Source organism: Neomonachus schauinslandi, chromosome X (genome assembly GCF_002201575.2).
Source record: "Neomonachus schauinslandi chromosome X, ASM220157v2, whole genome shotgun sequence".
NCBI classification, from domain to species: domain Eukaryota; kingdom Metazoa; phylum Chordata; class Mammalia; order Carnivora; family Phocidae; genus Neomonachus; species Neomonachus schauinslandi.
In genome coordinates, this window is record NC_058419.1 from 95,043,241 (window position 1) to 95,064,901 (window position 21,661).

The following is a 21,661-nucleotide window of genomic DNA, read 5'->3' on the forward strand; positions in this document are numbered from 1 at the left end:
TATATATATATATATATAACAGAAGTCTTTGTTTGCACTTTGTCTTAGATACTTCTTCTGAAAACAAAACAAAAACAAAAACATATGCTTCTTACTGGCAAATTCTACCAAATATTTAAATAAGAAGTAATAATCAACTCTCTACAATCTCTTCTAAAAATAGAAGCAGAGGAAACATTTCCTAATTCATTTATGAGGCCAGCATTATCCTAATACCAAAGCAGGATACATACTTTGCAAGAAAGTAAAATTAAAAACCAATATGTCTCTTGAATATAGATGCAAAATTCCTTAACAAAATATCAGCAAATCAAATCCAACAATGTATAAAAAGAATTATATACCATAACCAAGTGGGATTTATTCCAGGTATGCAATGCTGCCTTAATGCTTGAAAATCAATTAATTTAATTTATCACATCAACAGTCTAAGAAGAGAAATCAAATGACCATTTCAACAGATACAGACAAAGCATCAGACAAAATCCAGTACCCATTCATGATAAAAACTCTTAGCAAACTAGGAATAAAAGTGAACTTCTTCAATTTTATTAAAAAACATCTATAAAAAAGCCTACAGCTAAAATCAAACTTAATGATGAAAAACTAGATGTCTCCTCCCTAACACTGAAAACAAGAAGAGGATATTCCCTCTTGCCACTCCTATGCAAATTCATACCAGAAGTCCTAGATAGTATAATAAAACATGAAAAGGACATAAAAGCTCCGCAGATGAGAAAGGAAGAAATAAAAACTGTCCTTGGTTTTAGATGACATAATTATCTATGTACAAATCCTAAAGAACTGACCAAAAAATTGCCTGGAACTAATAAGCAATTACAGCAAAGTTGCAGGATACAAAATTAATTATAAAAATCAACCACTTTCCTATGTACCAGGAATTAACAACTGGAATTTGAAATTGAACACACAACACTATTTACATTAGCACTGAAAAATGACGTAAATAGATATAAATCTAACAATATATGTACCAGATCCAGATGAGGAAAACTACAATATTCTGATAAAGAAACAAAAGAAGAACTAAATAAATGGAGAGAGATTCCATGTTCGTGACTAGGAAGTCTCAATATTAAGATATCAATTCCTCTAAACTTTATCTGTAGATTTAATTCAATCTCAATAAAAATATAAGAAAGTTATTTTGAGACATGTACAAACTGACTCTAAAGTTTATAGGAAAAAGCAAAAAACCTAAAATAGTTAACACAATAATGAAGAAGAAAGTTGTAGGATGCACACTACCTGATTTCAGATCTTACTATAAAAATTGACACATACATAAATGGAACAGAGTAGATAACCCAGATACAGGCTTGCATAAATACAGGCAACTGTTCTTTGACAAAGGAGTAAAGGTAATTTAATGGAGAAAGGAGTCTTTCAACAAATGGCACTATACAAATTGGAAACCAATATGCAATCAATCAATCAATCAATCAATCAAGAACCTACATTCAAACCTTACACCTTTCAGAAAAATTAAGTCAATGTGGATGATAGGCCTAAATGTAAATGGCAAAACTATAAGATATCTAGAAGAGAACATACAAAAAAATAAAAGCAACTTTGTGTTTGGTGATGAGTTTTTAGATATAACACCAAAAGCATAACCCATGAAAGAAAAAATTGATTAGACTTCATTAAAATTAAAAAATTTTTCTCTGTGAAAGGCACTGTTAAGTGCATGAAAACACAAGCTACAGATTCGGAGAATATTTTTTCAGAACAGGTACCTGTAAAGGATTTATATGCAAAATTTACAAATGATTCTAAAAGCTCAACAAGAACAAAACCAAAAATCCAATTAAAACATAGGTAAAAGATCTTAATAAACTACTCATCAATGAAGATATACAAGTGTCAAATAAGCATATAACATGCTCAGTGTCATTAACATTAGGAAGCTGTAAATTAAAACAAGGAGATACCACTATTAGAATGGCTACAATCCAAAAAACCTGACACTACCAAATGCTGGTGAAGATGTAGAACAACAGGAGATCTCATTCATTGCTGCTGGGGGTGCAAAATGGTAAAGCCACTTTAGAGGATAATTTGGCAGTTTCTTACATACCTAACCATATGCTTACTATACAATCCAGCATTTATAATACTAGGTGTTTATCCAAATGATTTGAAAACATACAACCATGCAAAAACCTGAGCAAATGTTTATAGCAACTTTTTTCATACTTGCCCCAAACTAGAATCTACCAAGCTGTCCCTTATTCAGCTATAAAAAGAAATGAGGTAGGAAGCTACAAAAAGACACAGACCAACCTTTAATGCATATTGGTAGTGAAAGAGGCCAGTCTGAGAAAGCTACATAATATATGATCCAAGCCACATGACATTCTGGAAAAGAGTCAGTAAAAAAATCAGGGGTTGCCAAGGGCTCAGAAAGTAGGGAGGGATAAATAGGTAAAAGGTGGGGGATTTTAGGGTAGTGAAGATTATTCTGTATGATACTGTAATGTTGAACACACATTTGTCAAAATCCACGTAACTGTATAACACAAAAAGTAAACCCTAATGTAAACTATGGTCTTTAGTTAATAATAATATATCAATATGGGTTTGTCAATTGTAATAAATGTGAGACATTGATGCAAGGTGTTATTAAGAGGGGAAACTGTGCTGGGGTTTGGGAATGGGGTATACAGGAACTCTGTACTTTATGTGCAATTTTTCTGTATACTTAAAAAAAATGGCTCTAAAAATGAAGTCTTATTAAAAATGTATGCTTCGGGCGCCTGGGTGGCTCAGTTGGTTAAGCAACTGCCTTCGGCTCAGGTCATGATCCTGGAGTCCCGGGATCGAGTCCCGCATCGGGCTCCCTGCTCAGCAAGGAGTCTGCTTCTCCCTCTGACCCTCCCCCTCTCATGCTCGCTCTCTCTCATTCTCTCTCTCAAATAAATAAATAAAATCTTTAAAAAAAAATGTATGCTTCAATATTGTCTATTCCCACCAAATCTCAATGGTATTATGCAATAAATTTCTGCCTCCTCACAGTAAAGATAATACTTTGCTTGTTCTCCATATGTTCTATATGGCTATCCTAACCAGCTGAAGACATGAATATTGTTTCTAATAATTTTCCTTCTTAATCTTATTCCTTCAATTAATATTTTTTTCCTTTTTAAAACTAAGTCTTTTTTTCTCTCTTTTTTAAAGGTTGATTTATTTATTTGAGAGAGAGAGAGTGTGTGAGTGGGGAGAGGGGCAGCAGGAGAGAGAGAATCCTGAAGCAGACTCCCCGCTGGGTGTGGAGCCCAACATGGGGCTCAATCCCAGGACCTTGAGATCATAACCTGAGTTGAAATCAAGAGTCGAACGCTTAACCAACTGAGACACCCAGGTGCCCCTCCTTCAATTAATATTTATGTTCATGAGCTAGTTACTCTACTACTTGCCATGAATTTCCTGGCACAGACTACAATCCCATTGCCCTTTCTTATATTACAGGGGCTGCTCTTAATAATTGGCCATTTTGACCTGGGTGGCTCAGATGGTTAAGCGTCTGCCTTCGGCTCGGGTCATGATCCCGGGGTCCTGGGATTGAGCCCCGCATCGGGCTCCCTGCTCGGCGGGAAGCCTGCTTCTCCCCTTCCCACTCCCCCTGCTTGTGTTCCCTCTCTTGCTGTGTCTCTCTCTGTCAGATAAATAAATAAAATCTTTAAAAAAAAATAATTGGCCATTTTGCAGTACTGTACATATAAGACCCTCAGCAATCCCTTACTGCATGCTGTGAAGAAACAAATCTTTATTCTTTATTCCTGAAGATCAAATTACTTAGCTTGATAATTTTATAGAAGAATTGAAAAATATAATTGCTTTACTCATTTCCTGACCCAAATGAGTTTAGTTCTATGACCACAAAAATTATTAATAGTGTCATTTATTGATTAAATCTCCTCTAAATAATTATCCATTATTTTAAAGCACCATCTTGTGATGTAAGGTCTTATTTGCCACATATACAAAGTATGTTTTAAACTATTAACAAAGCTGCTGCTTTAACATAAAGCAATATGTATATCCCCTTCTTTAATGTAGAGAAACAGTAATATCTTTGGATTGTTATGAAACAGGTAGAGGATATTTTTTTGACTCAAGATTTGAGAATTTCACATCATGTTCCTCCCCCTTCCTTTTTTTCTCTTAACTAATCTCAATGACTACATTTTATGAGGAAACATTAGGGCTCTGCATGCCTATCAAACTTCCATCAACAAATTACATTTCCAGATAAATTGTTTCTTTTTTTTGAAGCTATTCACCCAAAAGCATATGTTTTAAAGTTGATCACTTGTGAATTTTGCTATCAAGATTTGCAACATCTTGATGTCACATGCATTGACAAAGTGTTTTAAATGACCATATTAATTTTCAATTATGGAAAATAAGATATTATATAGAGATATGATATATGTATTTATCAATAAGTACTAATGTAGACATCAAATTCTATATGGAACAGAAAATCAAAATAATGACACAATAAGATACAATCCATATATATCTATTTAATACTTTATTTTCTAACTTCTGTGATTTCTGAATAACTGACTAGGTGGATCCTTGAAATGTTTCTTTTTATTCTGATTTCATGAATTCATTCATTTACTCACTAATCAATCTTTACTGAAGCCCTAGATTATATAAAACACTTACTAAATGGTGATTTGGGGCTCTAGAATCTCATGTTCTTGAAGAATGAGAGATAAAGAAGATATCAAATATTTAATTGTTGACCACACAACAGACTTATGAGCACAGACGAATGGAACAAGGGAGATGTGCAATAACTATTGAATTAATGAATTAGAAATGGTCACCATGTCATTTTGCTCTTTCCCTCAGGCATGATGAATGAATAGAATAATAGAATCCAGGAGCCCTGTGGTTCTGTAGTTAAGTACTTCTGAATGGATGCCAATTCTACAGTACCTGCTCCCAGTCTCCCCATGGTACTCCTAACTCCAGCCATTCTAACTACTTTCAATTCTTTCAATAGAACTCACTGTCTCATCCCCCTAGAACTTTGTATATATAATACCTTCCTCCTGGAACTCCTTCACTCCCTTCCCTAATCTGCATTGTAAATGACAACTTAACCTTCAAGACTGAGTTTAAAATGGGGTGCCTGGGTGGCTCAGTTGGTTAAGCATCTGCCTTCGGCTTGGGTCGTGATCTCCAGGTCCTGGGATTGAGCCCTGCATGGGGCTCCCTACTCAGCGGGGAGTCTGCCTCTCTCTCTCTCTCACTCTCCCCCCCGCCCCTCCCCACCACTCATTCTCTCTCTCTCTCAAGTAAATAAATAAAATCTTAAACAAAAAGACCCAGTTTAAAATACCCATTGATTGAAATAATTTATTGTGCACCTAGGTAGAGAGTTTACGAAGATGAATAAAACATGGTCCCATGGGGATTTCACTTTCTATAGAGTACAATATAATTGGAATAAAACACCACCTTTCCATATGCTTATTCCCTAATGATATGCAATAATGTTCTTTGAATTTGCCTGCAGAAATCAGCTCAGTGTCTTTTAGTTGATTTCACAATTAATATTTATTGAATACTAAATTTGATTCAAGCATTTACAGGAGAAAAACACATTAAGAATCTTATAACCCTCCAAAATAAATGACCATACTATGAATTTCATACTGGGTTTATATTTTGATATTAAGGTAGAATGTCATTTTGTTCTTTTGCATATAACAACAGTAATTTTTCTAAGAGAATACCTGTATTATACTGGCCTACCTGGAATATTTATCTTCGGAAATTTGTGGAATGAATAAAATGTATTCATTTTATTCTAAATTATTTTCCTAAGTTTGATTCATTACTAGATACTTAACAGGAACAAATTCTGAACAAAAGACACAGAGGAAATTGCAAAAAAAAAAAATCCTATATATTATGCCTAAGGAATATATATATATATATATATATGCACACATGTATACATACATATGTATATGTGTGCATATATATATGCATATATATATACATAAATGGTCAAGTAAGATTATATTTTGATGAGAAGAACAATTAGAATTTAGGAAAGTGGAGAGGAGATAAGAAAGGTATTTTAGAAGCAGACAGAAAGTGAATACAGGTGAGAAGTAATGGATAAGACACTCTGAGAATAGTGACTTTTTTTCCCTTAAGACTGAAGCAGAAGATCTGTTTTAGACAGTGGAAAGAAGAAATTGGAAAGGTCAGAGAGAGCTAGGACCATGAACAGCATGCATAATTTAGATGCCACTTTGGGTAAGCAACAGGAAACCATCAAATGCTTTTGACAAGGGAAGTCACATGTTAATAACATTGTTTTAAGGAGACTGGTTTTACTGCAATGTATAAAGTAGATTGGAATGAAAGGGACTACAGACAGAGAATCTAATGAGGTGATTTCAATTGCTTAAACATAAAGGAAAACCCATCCGAACTATTACTGAGCTAAAATATATATAAGTAGCAAAAGGTAACAACATTGGGTATAATAGAAAAATACAATTTGGGGAGTTTATTTCCACCTGTTTTTTTTTTTTTTTTTTGCCAATATTGCATTTGAAAAAATATTGGTTATGATAAAATCAGTTGAAACTATTTCACTAGTCCTGAAAAACTTTTTGAATGCATTAAATATGTTTACATTTAAACAAAAATATCTAATAATTTGAAATACCTTTGGATATTCAACTTCAAGACTTACTAGAAAGCTACAGTAATCAAGACAGTGTGGTATTGGCCAAAGAACAGGCAAATAGATCAGTGGAACAGAACAGAGAGCCTAGAAATAGACACACATACATATAGTCAACTGATCTTTGACAAAGGAGCAAAGGTAATACAATGGAGAAAAGAGAGTCTCTTCAACAAATGGTGCTGGAATAACTGGACATCCACGTGCAAAAAAAAAAAAAAAAAGAATCTAGACACATACTTTACACCCACTACAAAAGTTAACTCAAAATGGAACATAAACCTAAATTCAAAACACAAAACTATGAAGCTAGTAGAAGATAACATAAAAGAAAACCTAGATGACCTTGGGAATGGTGATGCCTTATTAGATACAACAACAAAGACAAAATCCATGAAAGAAAAATTGGTAAGTTGGATCCTATTAACATTAAAAACTTCTCCTCTGTGACGGACAATATCAAGAGAATTAGAACACAAGCTACAGACTGGGAGAAAGTATTTGTGAAAGACACATTTGATAATGGACTGTTACGCATTATATGCAGAGAACTCTTAAAACTCAACAATAAAAAAAAAAAAAAAAAAAAAACCCAAAAAAACCCAACTAAAAAATGGGCCAAAGACCTTATCACACACCTCACCAAAGAAGGTATACAGATGTCAAGTAAGCATTTGAAAAGATATATTGTGTACCATGTCATTAGGGAAATGCAAACCAAAACTACAATGAGATACCACTACACTTCTTTTAAAATGGCCAAAATCCAGAACACTGATAGCATCATATGCTGACAAGGGTATAGAGCAACAGGAACTGTCATTCATAATTGGTGAGAGTACAAAATGGCACAGCCATTTAGGAAGACAGTTTGGCAATTTCTTACAAAACTAGACATAACCTTACCACAGGATCCGGCAATCATGCTCCTGGGTGTTTACTCCAAAGACTTGAAAACTTATATCCACAAAAAACCTGGACCCAGATGTTTATAGCAGCTTTGTTCACAACTGCCAAAACTTGGAAGCAACCAAGACATCCTTCAGCAGGTGAATGGGTAACTAAGCTGTGGTACCTCCAGACAGTGGAATATTACTCAATGCTAAAAAAAAATGAGCTATCAAGCCATGAAAAGACATGGATAAACCTCACATGCGTATCATCAAGTAAAAGAAGCCAGTTTTAAAAGGCTATATACCATACGATTCCAATTATGTAACATTCTGAAAAAGTCTAAACTAGGAGACTAGGTTTCCAGGGGTGAGAGAGAGAGATGAATATAGAGAGCACTGAGGATTTTTTAGTGCAGTGAAAATACTCTGTATATTATAATGATGCATATATGTCATTGTTCTTTCCAAATTCATAGAATGTACAACACCAAGAATGAACCAACCCTAAGGTAAACTGTGGACTTTGGGTGATTTTGATGTGTCAATGTAGGTCCATCCTTGGTAAAAAATGTACCATTCCAGTGGGTGAAGTTGACAATCAGGAAGGCTATGCATGAGTGGGGGCAGGAGATATATGAGAAATCTCTGCACCTTCTTCTCAAATTCTGTCATAAACCTAACACTGCTTAAAAAACAGTTTCTTTTTAAAGACTACATATTGGGTGATTTTATTTATATGTAATATCCAGAAAAGGCAAGATTTTAGAGACAGAAAGCAAATCACTGGTTGCCTGAGACTGGGGGTGGGAGCAGGGGTTGAATGCAAAGGGGCTTGAGGGATATTTTGGGGGAAATGGGAGAGTTCTAAACCTGGAATGTGGTTATGATTGCAAATTCTACAATTTTTCAAAGAAATTATTGAAATGTATACTTACAATGAAATTTTATGGCATGTTTGTTATATCTCAAAAACAGATGTAAAATATATTTTACGCATGAGATAGGTAAAAGTATTATGGTCATACTGCCCATGTTATCACAAGTATAACAAGGATAGCTATGGTGGAGCAGAATAATAATATAGAAAATATAACCAAAATAGGTTACCTGATCATCTCCACTTAGTTAAACCACTTCACAACCCCAAACCATTAAAGTTCACTGAAAAATATTCCATTGATCTTTAAAATTTTTTTCTAGATATGTCTCCTGGGGCAAGGGAAATAAAAGCAAAAATAAACTATTGGGATTACATCAAAATAAAAAGCTTCTGCACAGAGAAGGAAACAACAAAACTAAAAGACAACCTACTGAATGGGAGATGGTATTTGCAAATGACATATCTAATAAAGGGTTAGTATCCAAAAATCTATAAAGAACTGGTACAATTCAACACCTAAAAAACAAATAATCTAATTAAAAAATGGGCAAAAGTCCATTGAATAGACATTTCTCCAAAGAAGACATACAGATGGCCAACAGACACATGAAAAGATGCTCAACATCAGGGAAATGCAAATCAAAACTACAATGAGGTATTACCTCACACCTGTCAGAATGGCTAAAATTAAAAACACAGGAAACAAGGGGTATTGACGAAGATGAGAGAAAGGGGAAACTTCTTTCACTGTTGGTGGGAATGCAAACTGGTGCAGCCACTCTGGAAAACAGTATGGAGGTCCCTCAAAAAGTTAAAAATAAGGGGTGCCTGGGTGGCTCAGTCGGTTAACGTCCAACTCCTGGTTTCAGCTCAGGTCATGATCTCAGGGTTCTGAGATGGAGCCCCATGTCAGTCTCCGCACTCACCGTGGAGTCTGCTTGAGACTCTCTCCCTTTCCCTCTCCCTCCTTCTCTGCCCCTCTCCCCACTTGTGTGCATGTGTGCTCTTTCTCTCTAAAATAAATAAATAAAATCTTTTTTTAAAAAGTTAAAAATAGAACTACCCTATGATCCAGCAATTGCACTACTAAGTATTTACCCAAAGGAGACAAAAATACTGATTCAAAGAGATACAGGCACCCTGATGTTTATAGCAGCATTATCAACAATAGCCAAATTATGGAAAGAGCCCAAATGTCCACTGACTGATGAATGGATAAAGAAGATGTGGTATATGCATACAATGGAATATAACTCAGCCATCAAAAAGAATTAAATCTTGGCATTTGCAAAGATATGGGTGGAGCTAGAGAGCATTATGCTAAGTGAAATAAGTCTGTCAGAGAAAGTCAAATACCATATGATCTCACCAGTATATGCAATTTAAGAAACAAAACAGATGAAATGGGGGAAATAAAAGAGAGGCAAACCAGGAAACAGACTCTTAACTATACAGAAAAAAACTGAGGGTTACTGGAGGGGAGGTGGGTGGGGGGAATGGGTAAAATAGGTCATGGGGATTAAGGAATGCTCTTGTTGTGATGAGCACTAGGAATTATATGGAAGTGTTGAATCACTATATTGTACAGCTGAAATTAATATTACACTGTATGTTGACTAACTGGAATTTAATAAAAACTTGAAAAAAAAACTACAGTGAGATATCACCTTACACCTATCAGAATGGCTAAAATCAAAAACACAAGAAACAACACGTGTTGGTGAGGATGTGGAGGAAAAGGAACCCTCGTGTACTGTTGGTGAGAATACAAACTGGTGTAGCCAGTGTGGAAGACAGTATGGAGGTTCCTCAAAAAGTTAAAAACAGAACTACTCTATGATCCAGTAATCACACTGGATTTTTACCCAAAGAATATTTGGGTATTTACCCAAAGAATACAAAAACATTTACCCAAAGAATACAAAAACACTAATCCAAAAGGATATACGCAGCCCTATGTTTATTTGTTTATTGCAACATTATTTACAATAGCCAAATGATGGAAGCAGCCCAAGTGTCCATTGATAGATAAATGAACAAAGAAGAAATGGTATACACACACACACACACACACACACATACACACACTCACACACACTTCAGCCATAAAAAGAATGAAATTTTGCTATTTGCAATAGCAAGGATGGAGGAAGAGAGTATAACACAAAGTGAAATATGTCAGTCAGAGAAAGACAAATACCATATGATTTTATTAACATGTGGAATTTAAGAAACAAAACAAATGAACAAAGGAAAAAAACAGAGAGGCAAACCAAGAAACAGACTCTTAACTATAGAGAACAAACTGATGGTTACCAGAGGGGAGGGGAGGGGATGGGTAAAATAGGTGAAGGGGATCAAGAGTACACTTATTATGATGAGCATTGAGTAATGTATAGAATTGTTGATCACTATATTGTGTGCCTCAAACTAATATAACACTGTATGTTAACTTTACTGGAATTAAAATAAAAAACTTAATGAGAGTGGGCTATAAAAATACATTAATAACATCCTTTGAAAAACAAATAGAGGGGCGCCTGGGTGGCTCAGTCAGTTAAGTGTCTGCCTCTTGGTTTCAGCTCAGGTCATGATCTCAGGGTCCTAAGATCGAGTCCCTCATCAGGCTCCACACTGAGCACAGAGTCTGCTTGAGATTCTCTCTCTCCCTCTGCCCCTGCCCCTGCTCATGTGCCCTCTTTCTCTCTCTCTCAAATAAATAAAATCTTAAGGAAAAAAGAAAAACAAATAGAAATATCATCCTAAATTTCAGTATCTATTTACTTTTGTTTCTTGTTTTTTTTTTTTGGTCTTCACTTTGTAGGCTCTATTTTTCCAATTTTTAATTAAAAATTATGAAATATATTAAGCTTTGATTCATAAAATCAATACTTCTCTGGCTTAAACAGCAAAAGATGACATAATAGAATTTTCCATCTTAAATTTTTTTCTCAGTTCAGCATAAATTACATTCACAAAACCAGTTATATACTTTTGTTTGATATATTACCTCGTCTGACTTGTCAGCCTGAAGTCAACAATAGATTCCTTAAATAAACCAATGCCTTCAATATCAATGACATCATCCACATCAGGCTCAGTAGCAACCAACGTTATGGGAAACTTCCAAATCCCATCTGTTATGCACTCTATTTTCAGTGTAATTTGAGTCCTTAAATAGAAAAAGAGATTACAAAGGATACTACAGGAAAACAAGTAAAAAGAGAATACAATATAGCAGACCAATATCTAGGGTGAAAATGTAAGCAAACCTTGTGGTTTTGGTAAAAATATTGGGACTTTTAATTCTTTTTTAAATTTTTTATTTATTTTTATTTTTTAAAAGATTTTATTTATTCATTTGAGAGAGAGAGAGAGAGAGAGATACAAAGGGAGCACAAGCAGGGGGAAAGGCAGAGAGAGAGGGAGAAGCAGACTCCTTGCTGAGCTGGGAGCCTGGAGTGGGGTTCCATGTGGGACTCAATGTGGGGCTCAATCCCAGGACCTGGAGATCATGACCTGAGCCGAAGGCAGATGCTTAACCATCTGAGCTACCCAGGCGTCCCTGGGACTTTAAATTCCTTAAAAAAATGCAGGTGACTGTGAATTACATTTTAGAAATAAATTTTAGGTCTTTGGTTATATTATCAATCTCCCTGTGAGGTAATTATTTTGTAGCCCATCTTACCTACTCTCTACTTATTTACTAAGTACCAGTAAAATACGCAGAATTGACTGCAAATTTTCCATAACCAGCATAGAATATGGTAATATTTAAGAATCCAAGGCTAGGTTGGCAAAGGGACCCAGGTGTTACACAGATAGGTCTGTATGGAAATTTTGTTCAAAAGGAAACATTGTGAGAAAGTTTTTTAAATTCTTATTTCATGTAGAAAAAATTATATTTTCTGTGGACACTTACAAAGTTCATAAAATTGACTTAAAGATTTTCAAAAATTAAATTGCAATTTTAATTTAAATTAAAAGACCACAAACACTCTTCATAATAACTTATAATTGAGTGGCAGCTGAATTAATGAAGTGAATACAGATAGCCTTTCTAAGCATTTGGCTATGAAGGAGAGTGGAGACATAGGGCAGTACGTGAAACTGAGGAATGGTTACTTGTCTGTTTGCTTACTTAGGGGGGAAATAATGCAAACAGGTAATGGTGTGGCTGTAATATTGTATGTCAGATTGGACAAAGAAATCACAATCCGTTTACATAAAACTCTCAAAAAGAACAGCAGGTCAAGAGTTCCAGGAGAAAGTTGAGCTAAGATAATTATTATTTCTTAAGAAACCCTAGGACAAATGATATCGATCATTTATTTATTAAAAAATGTTTAGACCTGTGTTAAATTATAATCATCAGGCTGATTCACGACCATATTAAGTACTGATCTCTCAAGTTTTTGTATCAGACCCTTGATTTTTATTGAAAGAAAAGGTCAAGACCTGTAGAAATAATCTTGTTTGTTTTTGTAAAACCACCAATTAGGGCCCTGACCATTATTATTATTTTTTTTATTATATACACTATTCTGTGAAAAGAGGAATGTGAAAAATTACCTTGTATTAACTGTTGTGAAATAATGTTATATTTTCTTTTCACCAAAACATGAAAATTTTGTTTTCTTTTTTACCTTGCCAAACAGGAAGAAAATAATTGAATTTAATACTTACTTATCTAGGTAAAGCATGGTTTAGGTATAATTATTTTCTTGTTCTTTTTCATAATTTAGAGCTATTGGGTTTATTTTGGTTTTTCTCATTTAACTGTATGTCTTCCAGTGAACCATCCCAAATAAATAAGGAGGAAGGAATGATAAAAGTAAATGAATATAGGGTGCCTGGGTGGCTCAGTTGGTTAAGCGACTGCCTTCGGCTCAGGTCATGATCCTGGAGTCCCTGGATCGAGTCCCGCATCGGGCTCCCTGCTCCGCGGGGAGTCTGCTTCTCCCTCTCTCGCTCCCCCCTCTTGTGCTCTCTCTCTCTCTCTCATTCTCTCTCTCAAATAAATAAATAAAATCTTTAAAAAAAAAAAGTAAATGAATATATACATATATACACAAAACAGAATTATTAAACTACATCAGAATATCACACAACACTCACAAAAATTTATGAATCATGCATACAAGTTGTCCTAAATCACTTTTGCAAACATTCACCAAGAAGCTCTAAATCCACAAAATGTTGAAGGGGTATAAATTCATACTGGTTATGCTCATATTCACTAATGATAACATTCTCCCCTTCTGGTTGTTGTTGGTAATTTCCATATCACTAAATCAACATAATACAAATCTAAATGTGAAAAAAAATACTATGAAACAAACACAGAAAGCTATTAAAATGAAAGAGAAGATAAATGTTTACAGTATACTATCTTCTTGCAGCTTAGTTTTATTACTGCTTCCTGAAGATGACCCTGGTATCTTTTAGTTATTGAACTACATATTCAAAGCTACATTAAATACATGCCTGACTACATCAAATACATAGTTAAACTACAGAAACCATTAAAAGCACAGGTAATACTTCAGCTGTCTTTTCATTTCCAGGCTGTATTTTGTACTTTGTGTGTATTGTGGTACTGATCGGGAGCTCTGTGTTAAGACATAAAGAAAGCCCTATTTTGGATGTGACCTATCATACAGCATTTGCATGTGCTAAGTACCAGTTGCCTTTCAGAAGTAAATATAAAGACACTGGATGAGGTTTCCCAGAAGAAAGATGTTCAAAGGTCACTATTCTCTCAGATTCCAATATTATCCTCTTAAACCTTACTAAAGGATGTGCAATAATATAGTTTTGGTGGTAAAAGGGTAATGACAGCAATTACAAAGCAGAACACAGCTGAGGCATTTTTTATCATTCGAACTGGTTCTTTGAAGTAGTATCAAGAAACATCGTGCTGGGGAATCTGGGTGGCTCAGTAGGTTAAGTATCTGACTAGTGATTTTGGTTCAGGTCATGATCTCAAGGATCCTGAGATTGAGCCCCGCGCTGGGCTCTGTGCTCAGTGGGGAGTCTGCTTGAAGATTCTGTCCCTCTGCCCACCCTCAAATAAATAAATCTTAAAAAAAAAAAAAAAAGAAACATCATGTTGTTAATGCACAGTACCAAGTCAGTAATTTTTAAAAAAATTCTACAAAGTGCACTGCTCTTTTGTGAATACTAAACCCTAATGACCTTTGGGAGGTCACAATTTGTGAAGGATATCTTAGATTTCTAATCATTTGGACTATTTTTTCTCATCAGAACACTTTTCAGAGTTTGATAGCTAGAGATAATCTAGCCCAAAATATTTACCTCAACAGCATCAAAGAAGTAATACAATCCAAATATAAAAGATGGAAAGAAAAATCAACATAATTTTGTTTAAAAGAGTAATAACATGTAGTTTCAAAAAGTAATAATATTATTTAAAGAAAAAAGGTTTACCTCAATGGTTTCTTTGGTGCAAATACCACATTGAAGACCAATGCTATCATTTCAGCTTTGACATGATAAGATTTTTTGATCATATACAAAGCTACGCAGGATCCCAAGTTAGACTTCATAACTTCAGATTCAAATTGAATTTCATACTCAAATTCACGTTTCACAGGCAAATCTAAGAAAATCAAGATTAAAATAATTTCAACTTAATTAAATATATATAGATTGAAAATCAATTACCTGTCAACACTAATCATGCACAGGTATTTAGAGGGAGGGAGAGGGTTTATATTATTTACCCTTGTGTTCATAATACCTAGTGCATTACTGGGTATATAATAGATGTGCTCAGTTATGTTTTTGTTAAAAGGTAAATAAATAAATGAATGAATAAAAAATAAATGCAGAAGACAACTCTCACCACCTTAAATCTTTAAAATTCAGATTTATGAACAAGAAATAGCCAGACGGAAATTAATAATCAATATCTACCATAAAATATAAATAATACGGCATTGTCTATATATTAAAAGTTTATAGATTTGTAATTTATAAAGAAAGATTTGAATTAAGTTTAAACAATATTAAAACAGCATCCCAATCTATTTGGGCAGAATTTTCAAGTTCTGGTATATTTTAATAAAAGAGAGAGTTCTTCATGTTTTAGTCTGGGGTTTTAGAGACAATCTAGTTAACCATATTTTCTTAACCAGTAGGCTACCAGAGGAAAGTTATAGCAGGGTTTTTTTGGGTACATGTGAAAAATAACTCAAATCCAGTACTGGCATGTATAAGAGAAACACAAACATCTATTATATTAACGCTCCACATACATGTCAGGAGCCCAAATGCCAAATTGAGAAGTTTATTGCATATGGATCATGGAAGAGAGGTCAGGAAACCATAACTTGACCTGGTCCACAGCTGAGGTAATTTCTAAAGTTTGTTTCCAGTGTATAAAGGTAAATGTGATCCTTGGATTCACAGAACTGATGGCCACCTTTCTTTAAGCAATCCAAACAGAAAACAGACCACCTTTAAGAAGTAGTTGATTATAATGTATGCTGTAGAACTCTGAATGGCTGTTACAAGCCCAAGTCACATTTAATGATTATCCAGCAAACCTTATTAATGTAAAATAACTGGTTAATCCACACCCTTACAAGGTCCCTTTTTCTCTTTTTCCACATGTAAAAGTATACTTCTGATCTCCTGAATTGCTGATTTTTATCCTGTTGACAAAATCAGCAATTATTATTCCTATCAATAACCTGTCTTTGCTATAGCAAAATCAATGTGTCTACGTATAATGCGCCTATTTGTTCTGGGAATGAGATATGGAGATGTTCCATAGAAAGCCATAATCCATACAAAGAAAGAGCATTTAAGAATTTTAGAGTGGTTAATGGGAGATGAAATTTCCATTGCATTCAAATAACATAACATTTTTAAAGCAAATACTGTATGTAGTTGAGCTCTGCATCTGTTTCTACTTAATTACTGAAGCCTTTATGGGAATGCTTGTGTCAGAATGAAGACAAGAAAATGAGAAGCTAAATTTAGTTTCAGAAGCATTGAACCCCCTATGGAGAATCTGTCACTATGGATGTTATAATTGTAATCATAAGAAGATCCACTGGTACAAAATAGAGACATGATTATCAACTAAAGGATAGGAGGTGAGACAAGTAGAAACAATATGAATATATTTTTCAAACTACACATATCTACCTTGTCTGTAACTGGAATATATCGATCTGAGCCCGTAAAGGAGAGGGAAAGAAGGCGGCTGGACAAAATCACAATAAACTGACATTCGGTATTGTATCTTAAAAATAATCTGTTAGAGTCTCTGCATTTTATTTGGAAAGTCATATTACCAAGTGAGAAACATGGTTTTTGTTATGCTCCTAATTTGGAGAGAAACTATGCAGTATTTTTATGTGGACTGGGTGGATAAGAGCTAAGTCAGTGAGGCCAGTATAAATTAATTACGTGATTGTTGGATAAAATTAATCTCTCATGACAAACATAGCTCATAACTCTAAGAGAATACCTGCACATTTCTAAAAAAAGGTATCTAAATAAGTGTAGTTTCCCTTAATACACATTACAATTTCAAAGTTAGAAGTCAACAGTCCTTGGGACTACTGTAACGAATTTTTCAACATTGAGGGAAAATCTTACTGTTTTTTAGCAAACTCTTAAAAAAGGCACTTAAATTCATGAAACTAATAGGATAAAAACATATTTGACTTCAGTTGTGTTTTACCAGCATGTAAAAAGCTTTCCTTGAAATGACAAGTATGGTTTTTGTCCTCATGGAGCTGATGACCGAGAGGCAAGAACTGGTAATAAACTACCGGTAACACCACTGATTTTTAATTACTGTGATAACTGCTATTATGGAGAAGTAAAAGAGGCATGAGAGCATCTGTCCTGGGAACCTGGCTATGAAGGTCCTGAGGAGGAAACCAATACACCAAAATTGAAAGGTGATAAAGGATACCCGGATGTAGAAATTAAGAAAATGCCTCCTAGGCTTCATCAGAGCAGCATGGGGGAGTTTTCCAGAGGGGAAACCACCTTAGCCCAGTTGAGAAAGAACTTATGTGGATGAAGCAGAGGAAGTGGCAAGAATTTGTCAAAAGATGAAGTGGGCAAAGTAGGCAAGACTATACAGGGTATGGTGAGGAATTGGGACTTCTAAGAATAACAAGGAGGCCACTGAATGTTTTAAGTATGTCAGTAATGTGCTCTTTTAATGAGCAAAAGGGGATTAGAAGAGAACTTAAGGAAGTTTCCATGGTAGTTCAGGCCAGGTGGTGGCTCGCATGAGGGTGAGAGGAAGATGTAGATTAAGATCAAATAATGCCCTGCTCTGTATAAAGTGGGAGATATGTGAGCAGGCATAACTGGCAACTAGAATCCCCAGCTTATCACTTCTGTCCTGTATTCATACCCTCCACGTATATACAAAATATTTAATCAAACAGGTTTCAGAGAACTTCAGAGTAGGATATCTATATCTATCTATATCCATGTCCATATCTATCTATTGTGTCACAAAATAATAATGGTGATAATCATTTGGGTATGGCAGCAGAGTCATTATATTGAACAGAAGGGGCATGTCTCCCATCCAGATAGTGTCCCTGTATAATTATCATTCAACCTAATGCCTGTATCATAGTGCCAATAAATCATGCAGTGGGAGCTACGTTGGCCAGTGGTTCATTACTAAGGTGAATTTTCTCAGGGCAATGACTGAATTTTATTCAATGTGGGAGAATATCAGTCATTTTTTTTTTAAAGAGAACACTTGACTAAATATGATAAATAATCAGAAAGTATTGAATTATAACAAATTAATTTACAAAATATACTTTGAAATTATGTATTATTATACCATATACATTTTTTAAAATTTTTATTTATTTATTTGAGAGAGAGAATGAGAGAGAGAGAGAGCACAAGAGGGGGAGAGCGGCAGAGGGAGAAGCAGACTCCCCGCCGAGCAGGGAGCCCGATGCGGGACTCGATCCCGGGACTCCAGGATCCCGACCTGAGCCGAAGGCAGTCGCTTAACCAACTGAGCCACCCAGGCGCCCTATACCATATACATTTTTAATCTGTAAGAAATACATGTCAAAGCAAACCCAACAGAAAGGTCTCAATAATGGAAAAATGACTATCAAAGAATAATGAACATTGTTATTCATGTTCTTTCCCTAAATTTCTGCAGTTTTCCCTTCACTAACAGACATGCACATTTGTTAGAATATCATAATCATATAAGGAACGAATGGAGTGCTGGAGACAAATTTGATATAGATGAAGACAGCAAAGTATTCAAAGAAAACAGAGAAGGCTGGATAAACTCACTAAAGCTATTTTCTTTGAACAGGTAATGAAGAATGAACCACTCTTACTATTTTTTTTTATAAAGTTGAAAACCTTAATAAAAAAATAAAGTTACAAATCTTTCTGAAGGGGCATTTCACTGACATGTTTTTATTTCACTTTCATAAGGTCATTTAACAGACCAGACATTTTGATTAATTTAAAATAACTGCATGTTCCTCTGCTGTGACTATAAGTACAGTAAACTACAAAATGAAAAATTAAAGGAAGAAAGTGGCCTCATATCTGATGCTCTTCTTACACATTTTATTTGAAATAAGATACCAAGAATAAAAGATAAAGGGACTTCTGCAACATAAATATTTGACCTGAACTTTCAGCAAAGTTCCAATTTCAGTCTCTATCCAATATTTAGGCACCATATTTTTGTACTTTCTTTTTCATAGAATATTCTTCTGTGCATTAATGAGAAAACCCACTGAATGACATTGGGAGGACCACGTTTCCATTATAAAACATCATTTGTCAGTGACTGAAGATGGGCACTCTATTACATCACTGTCACAAAATACCCAACTAGAGCTTTGCATGACAATAATGGTAAGGTCTAACACTTATGGAACACATACTGAGAACCATACGCTTTCTAAGGATTCCATGCATTTACATATTTAATCCTCAGAAATACCCTAGGAAGTAGATACCATTATTATCTCCATGTTACAGTTGAAGAAACTAAGTTTATATAGAGGTAAAGTAATTCTCTCAAGGCCCTAAAGAGATTAAATGGAAGAATCCTAGGTGTCTGGCTTTATACTTCACAACCTATGATATGAGGCTGGTCATGTGGCACAATTGCTGAGAAGATACCATTAGCAGCAGCCTCTGGAAATGTGCAGGACATAACCGGCACAATGGAGTGTGGTGGCCCTCAGGGCAGAGCCCTTGGTCACGAAAACATTTAGATCCTGGTCAGAAGAAGAGGAGCCAACAAGAGAAATGGAGGAGAGACAACCAATGAGATAATGAATAATAAGACTGGTCATGAAAACTAAGAGCAGGAAGTTCTTCAGCTGGGTCAAATGGTAAATGCTGCTGACAGGCTGAGTGAGCTCAGGACACAAATCTGACCATAGGATTAGGCATACAGGTTAAGGGTGACCGTCTTGTCAAGGGCAATCTCATTAGAACAGTTAGGACAGAAGCCGTAACAGAGTGAGTTGAGCAAAGCAAGTAAAAAGAACAAAAGCAGAGGAAAGGATCAAATCTGGAGGCCAAGGTAGGATCATGGAAGGACCAATGACAGGTTTTTCAGGAGCTGTTTGTGATTACAGACCAAACAGGGCAGGAGAATTTACATATGACAGCAAACAACATACAGCAAGATGACGGAAAAGAGACCAATGTGACACATAAACTAGCAAATCAGACACACAGAAAACATAACAGATTAATCAAAGAACAATGGCCTCAAGTTATAGAACATCTGGAAAATAAAAGAAAGAGGCATGATTCTGATATGGAGTTAAACAATAAAACCATTCCCACAGAAAAAGTCTCATAGAGATAGTCACTGGACTAATCCCCAGGCAGGCACAAAGAATGCATAGACCAAGAAATACAATTATGGGGGAGATTATGCCCACACAGAATAATCTGTAATCTTATAGAAGTGAAAGTGCAAAATACAGTCTAAATATCCATATATAATATTATTCCAGTAGGGCAATACCAATTGATTTAAATACTGCAGGTGCATAAATCCGACACATTGGACAGATATTCTTTGAATTCCTTGACAACATTCTGTGTGTCTTATTAATTTTGGCATGTCTGGGGCTCAGCAAAATATCTGGCAGCAAAGATGCTCGCAAGATTGTTGCTGAATGAAAAAAATATGAAGGTGATCAATCCTGTTTAACTCAATGGTGTGTGTGAGGAATCAGGGTGGGAGGAGAACAGAGAGGTCCTGGCATTTTCATGTAATGAGGCTTGGTAAGGTTTTTTGGACTCTTCGGGAAAGATGATGAAGATAAAGGGAGACTGATGGGAAGGGAGTGTTGGGGATTCTGATCTCCTACTTACCATGTTTACATAGAGGGGCCTATTCACTCACAAGAGAGGAAAAGTATAGGAGGAAAAAAAATCTCAGCATCAATCTGCCTCCTCCATCATGACTTGCCATGGGGGGAAAAGCAACATATCTGACCAGTGAATATGGGTGAAGGAATGGAAGGTGAGCAGATGAGCAGACCTTTTACTTTCCTAATGTCCTGAATCCAGAATGCGCACTTTCTCGTCCTCCTGCATGTGTAGGTTGTTTGCTCCTGCCAGGAGTCTATAACTGGCTAGTCTGGGGTGAATGCACTTCATTTTGGTGGGAGGTATTAATAAGCCCAATACTGCCAAGTCACATTTCAGTTCACTTTTATAATTAATAGAGGTAACCTTTTGCTCTCCATCTGCCTTATTTCTAATCTACTTCTCATTTGGTCATAAACCTAGATGAGGGAATATAAGGGTTTAATTAGTGATCACACCTAAAACCCCGTCATAGTCCAAGCCAGAGAGTTTTTAATTTCCACCATAATGGATTTAAGAGACTTTAATTTCCACCATAATGGATTTAAGGGACGATAGGAAGGAAAAACTGGAATGAACAACATGACTCTTTTGAACACTATTTAATGTGTTGGGTAAACTATAATTACACACACAGGGAAAAAGAGTTGGTTTGCCTTTGCCTATACTGAAGACTAAAATAGTATTAAGACTTTGTGGTAGACCTGTCCTTAAAGAAATAGGGGAGAAGGCAAAGGCAAGCAGGTA

At 35.3% G+C, this 21,661-nt stretch overlaps 1 protein-coding gene across 1 annotated transcript in view; it reads right to left on the reverse strand.

The window, feature by feature from the left end:
* Positions 1 to 21,661, reverse strand: part of CFAP47 (cilia and flagella associated protein 47) — a 506,331-nt gene that overhangs the window by 36,846 nt on the left and 447,824 nt on the right. The window contains exons 62-63 of the mRNA XM_021681266.1: positions 14,972 to 15,143; positions 11,532 to 11,693 (exon numbers count right to left, since the gene is read on the reverse strand). Of these exons, the coding sequence (XP_021536941.1) occupies positions 11,532 to 11,693; positions 14,972 to 15,143 (334 nt within the window). The remainder of the gene's footprint in view (positions 1 to 11,531; positions 11,694 to 14,971; positions 15,144 to 21,661) is intronic.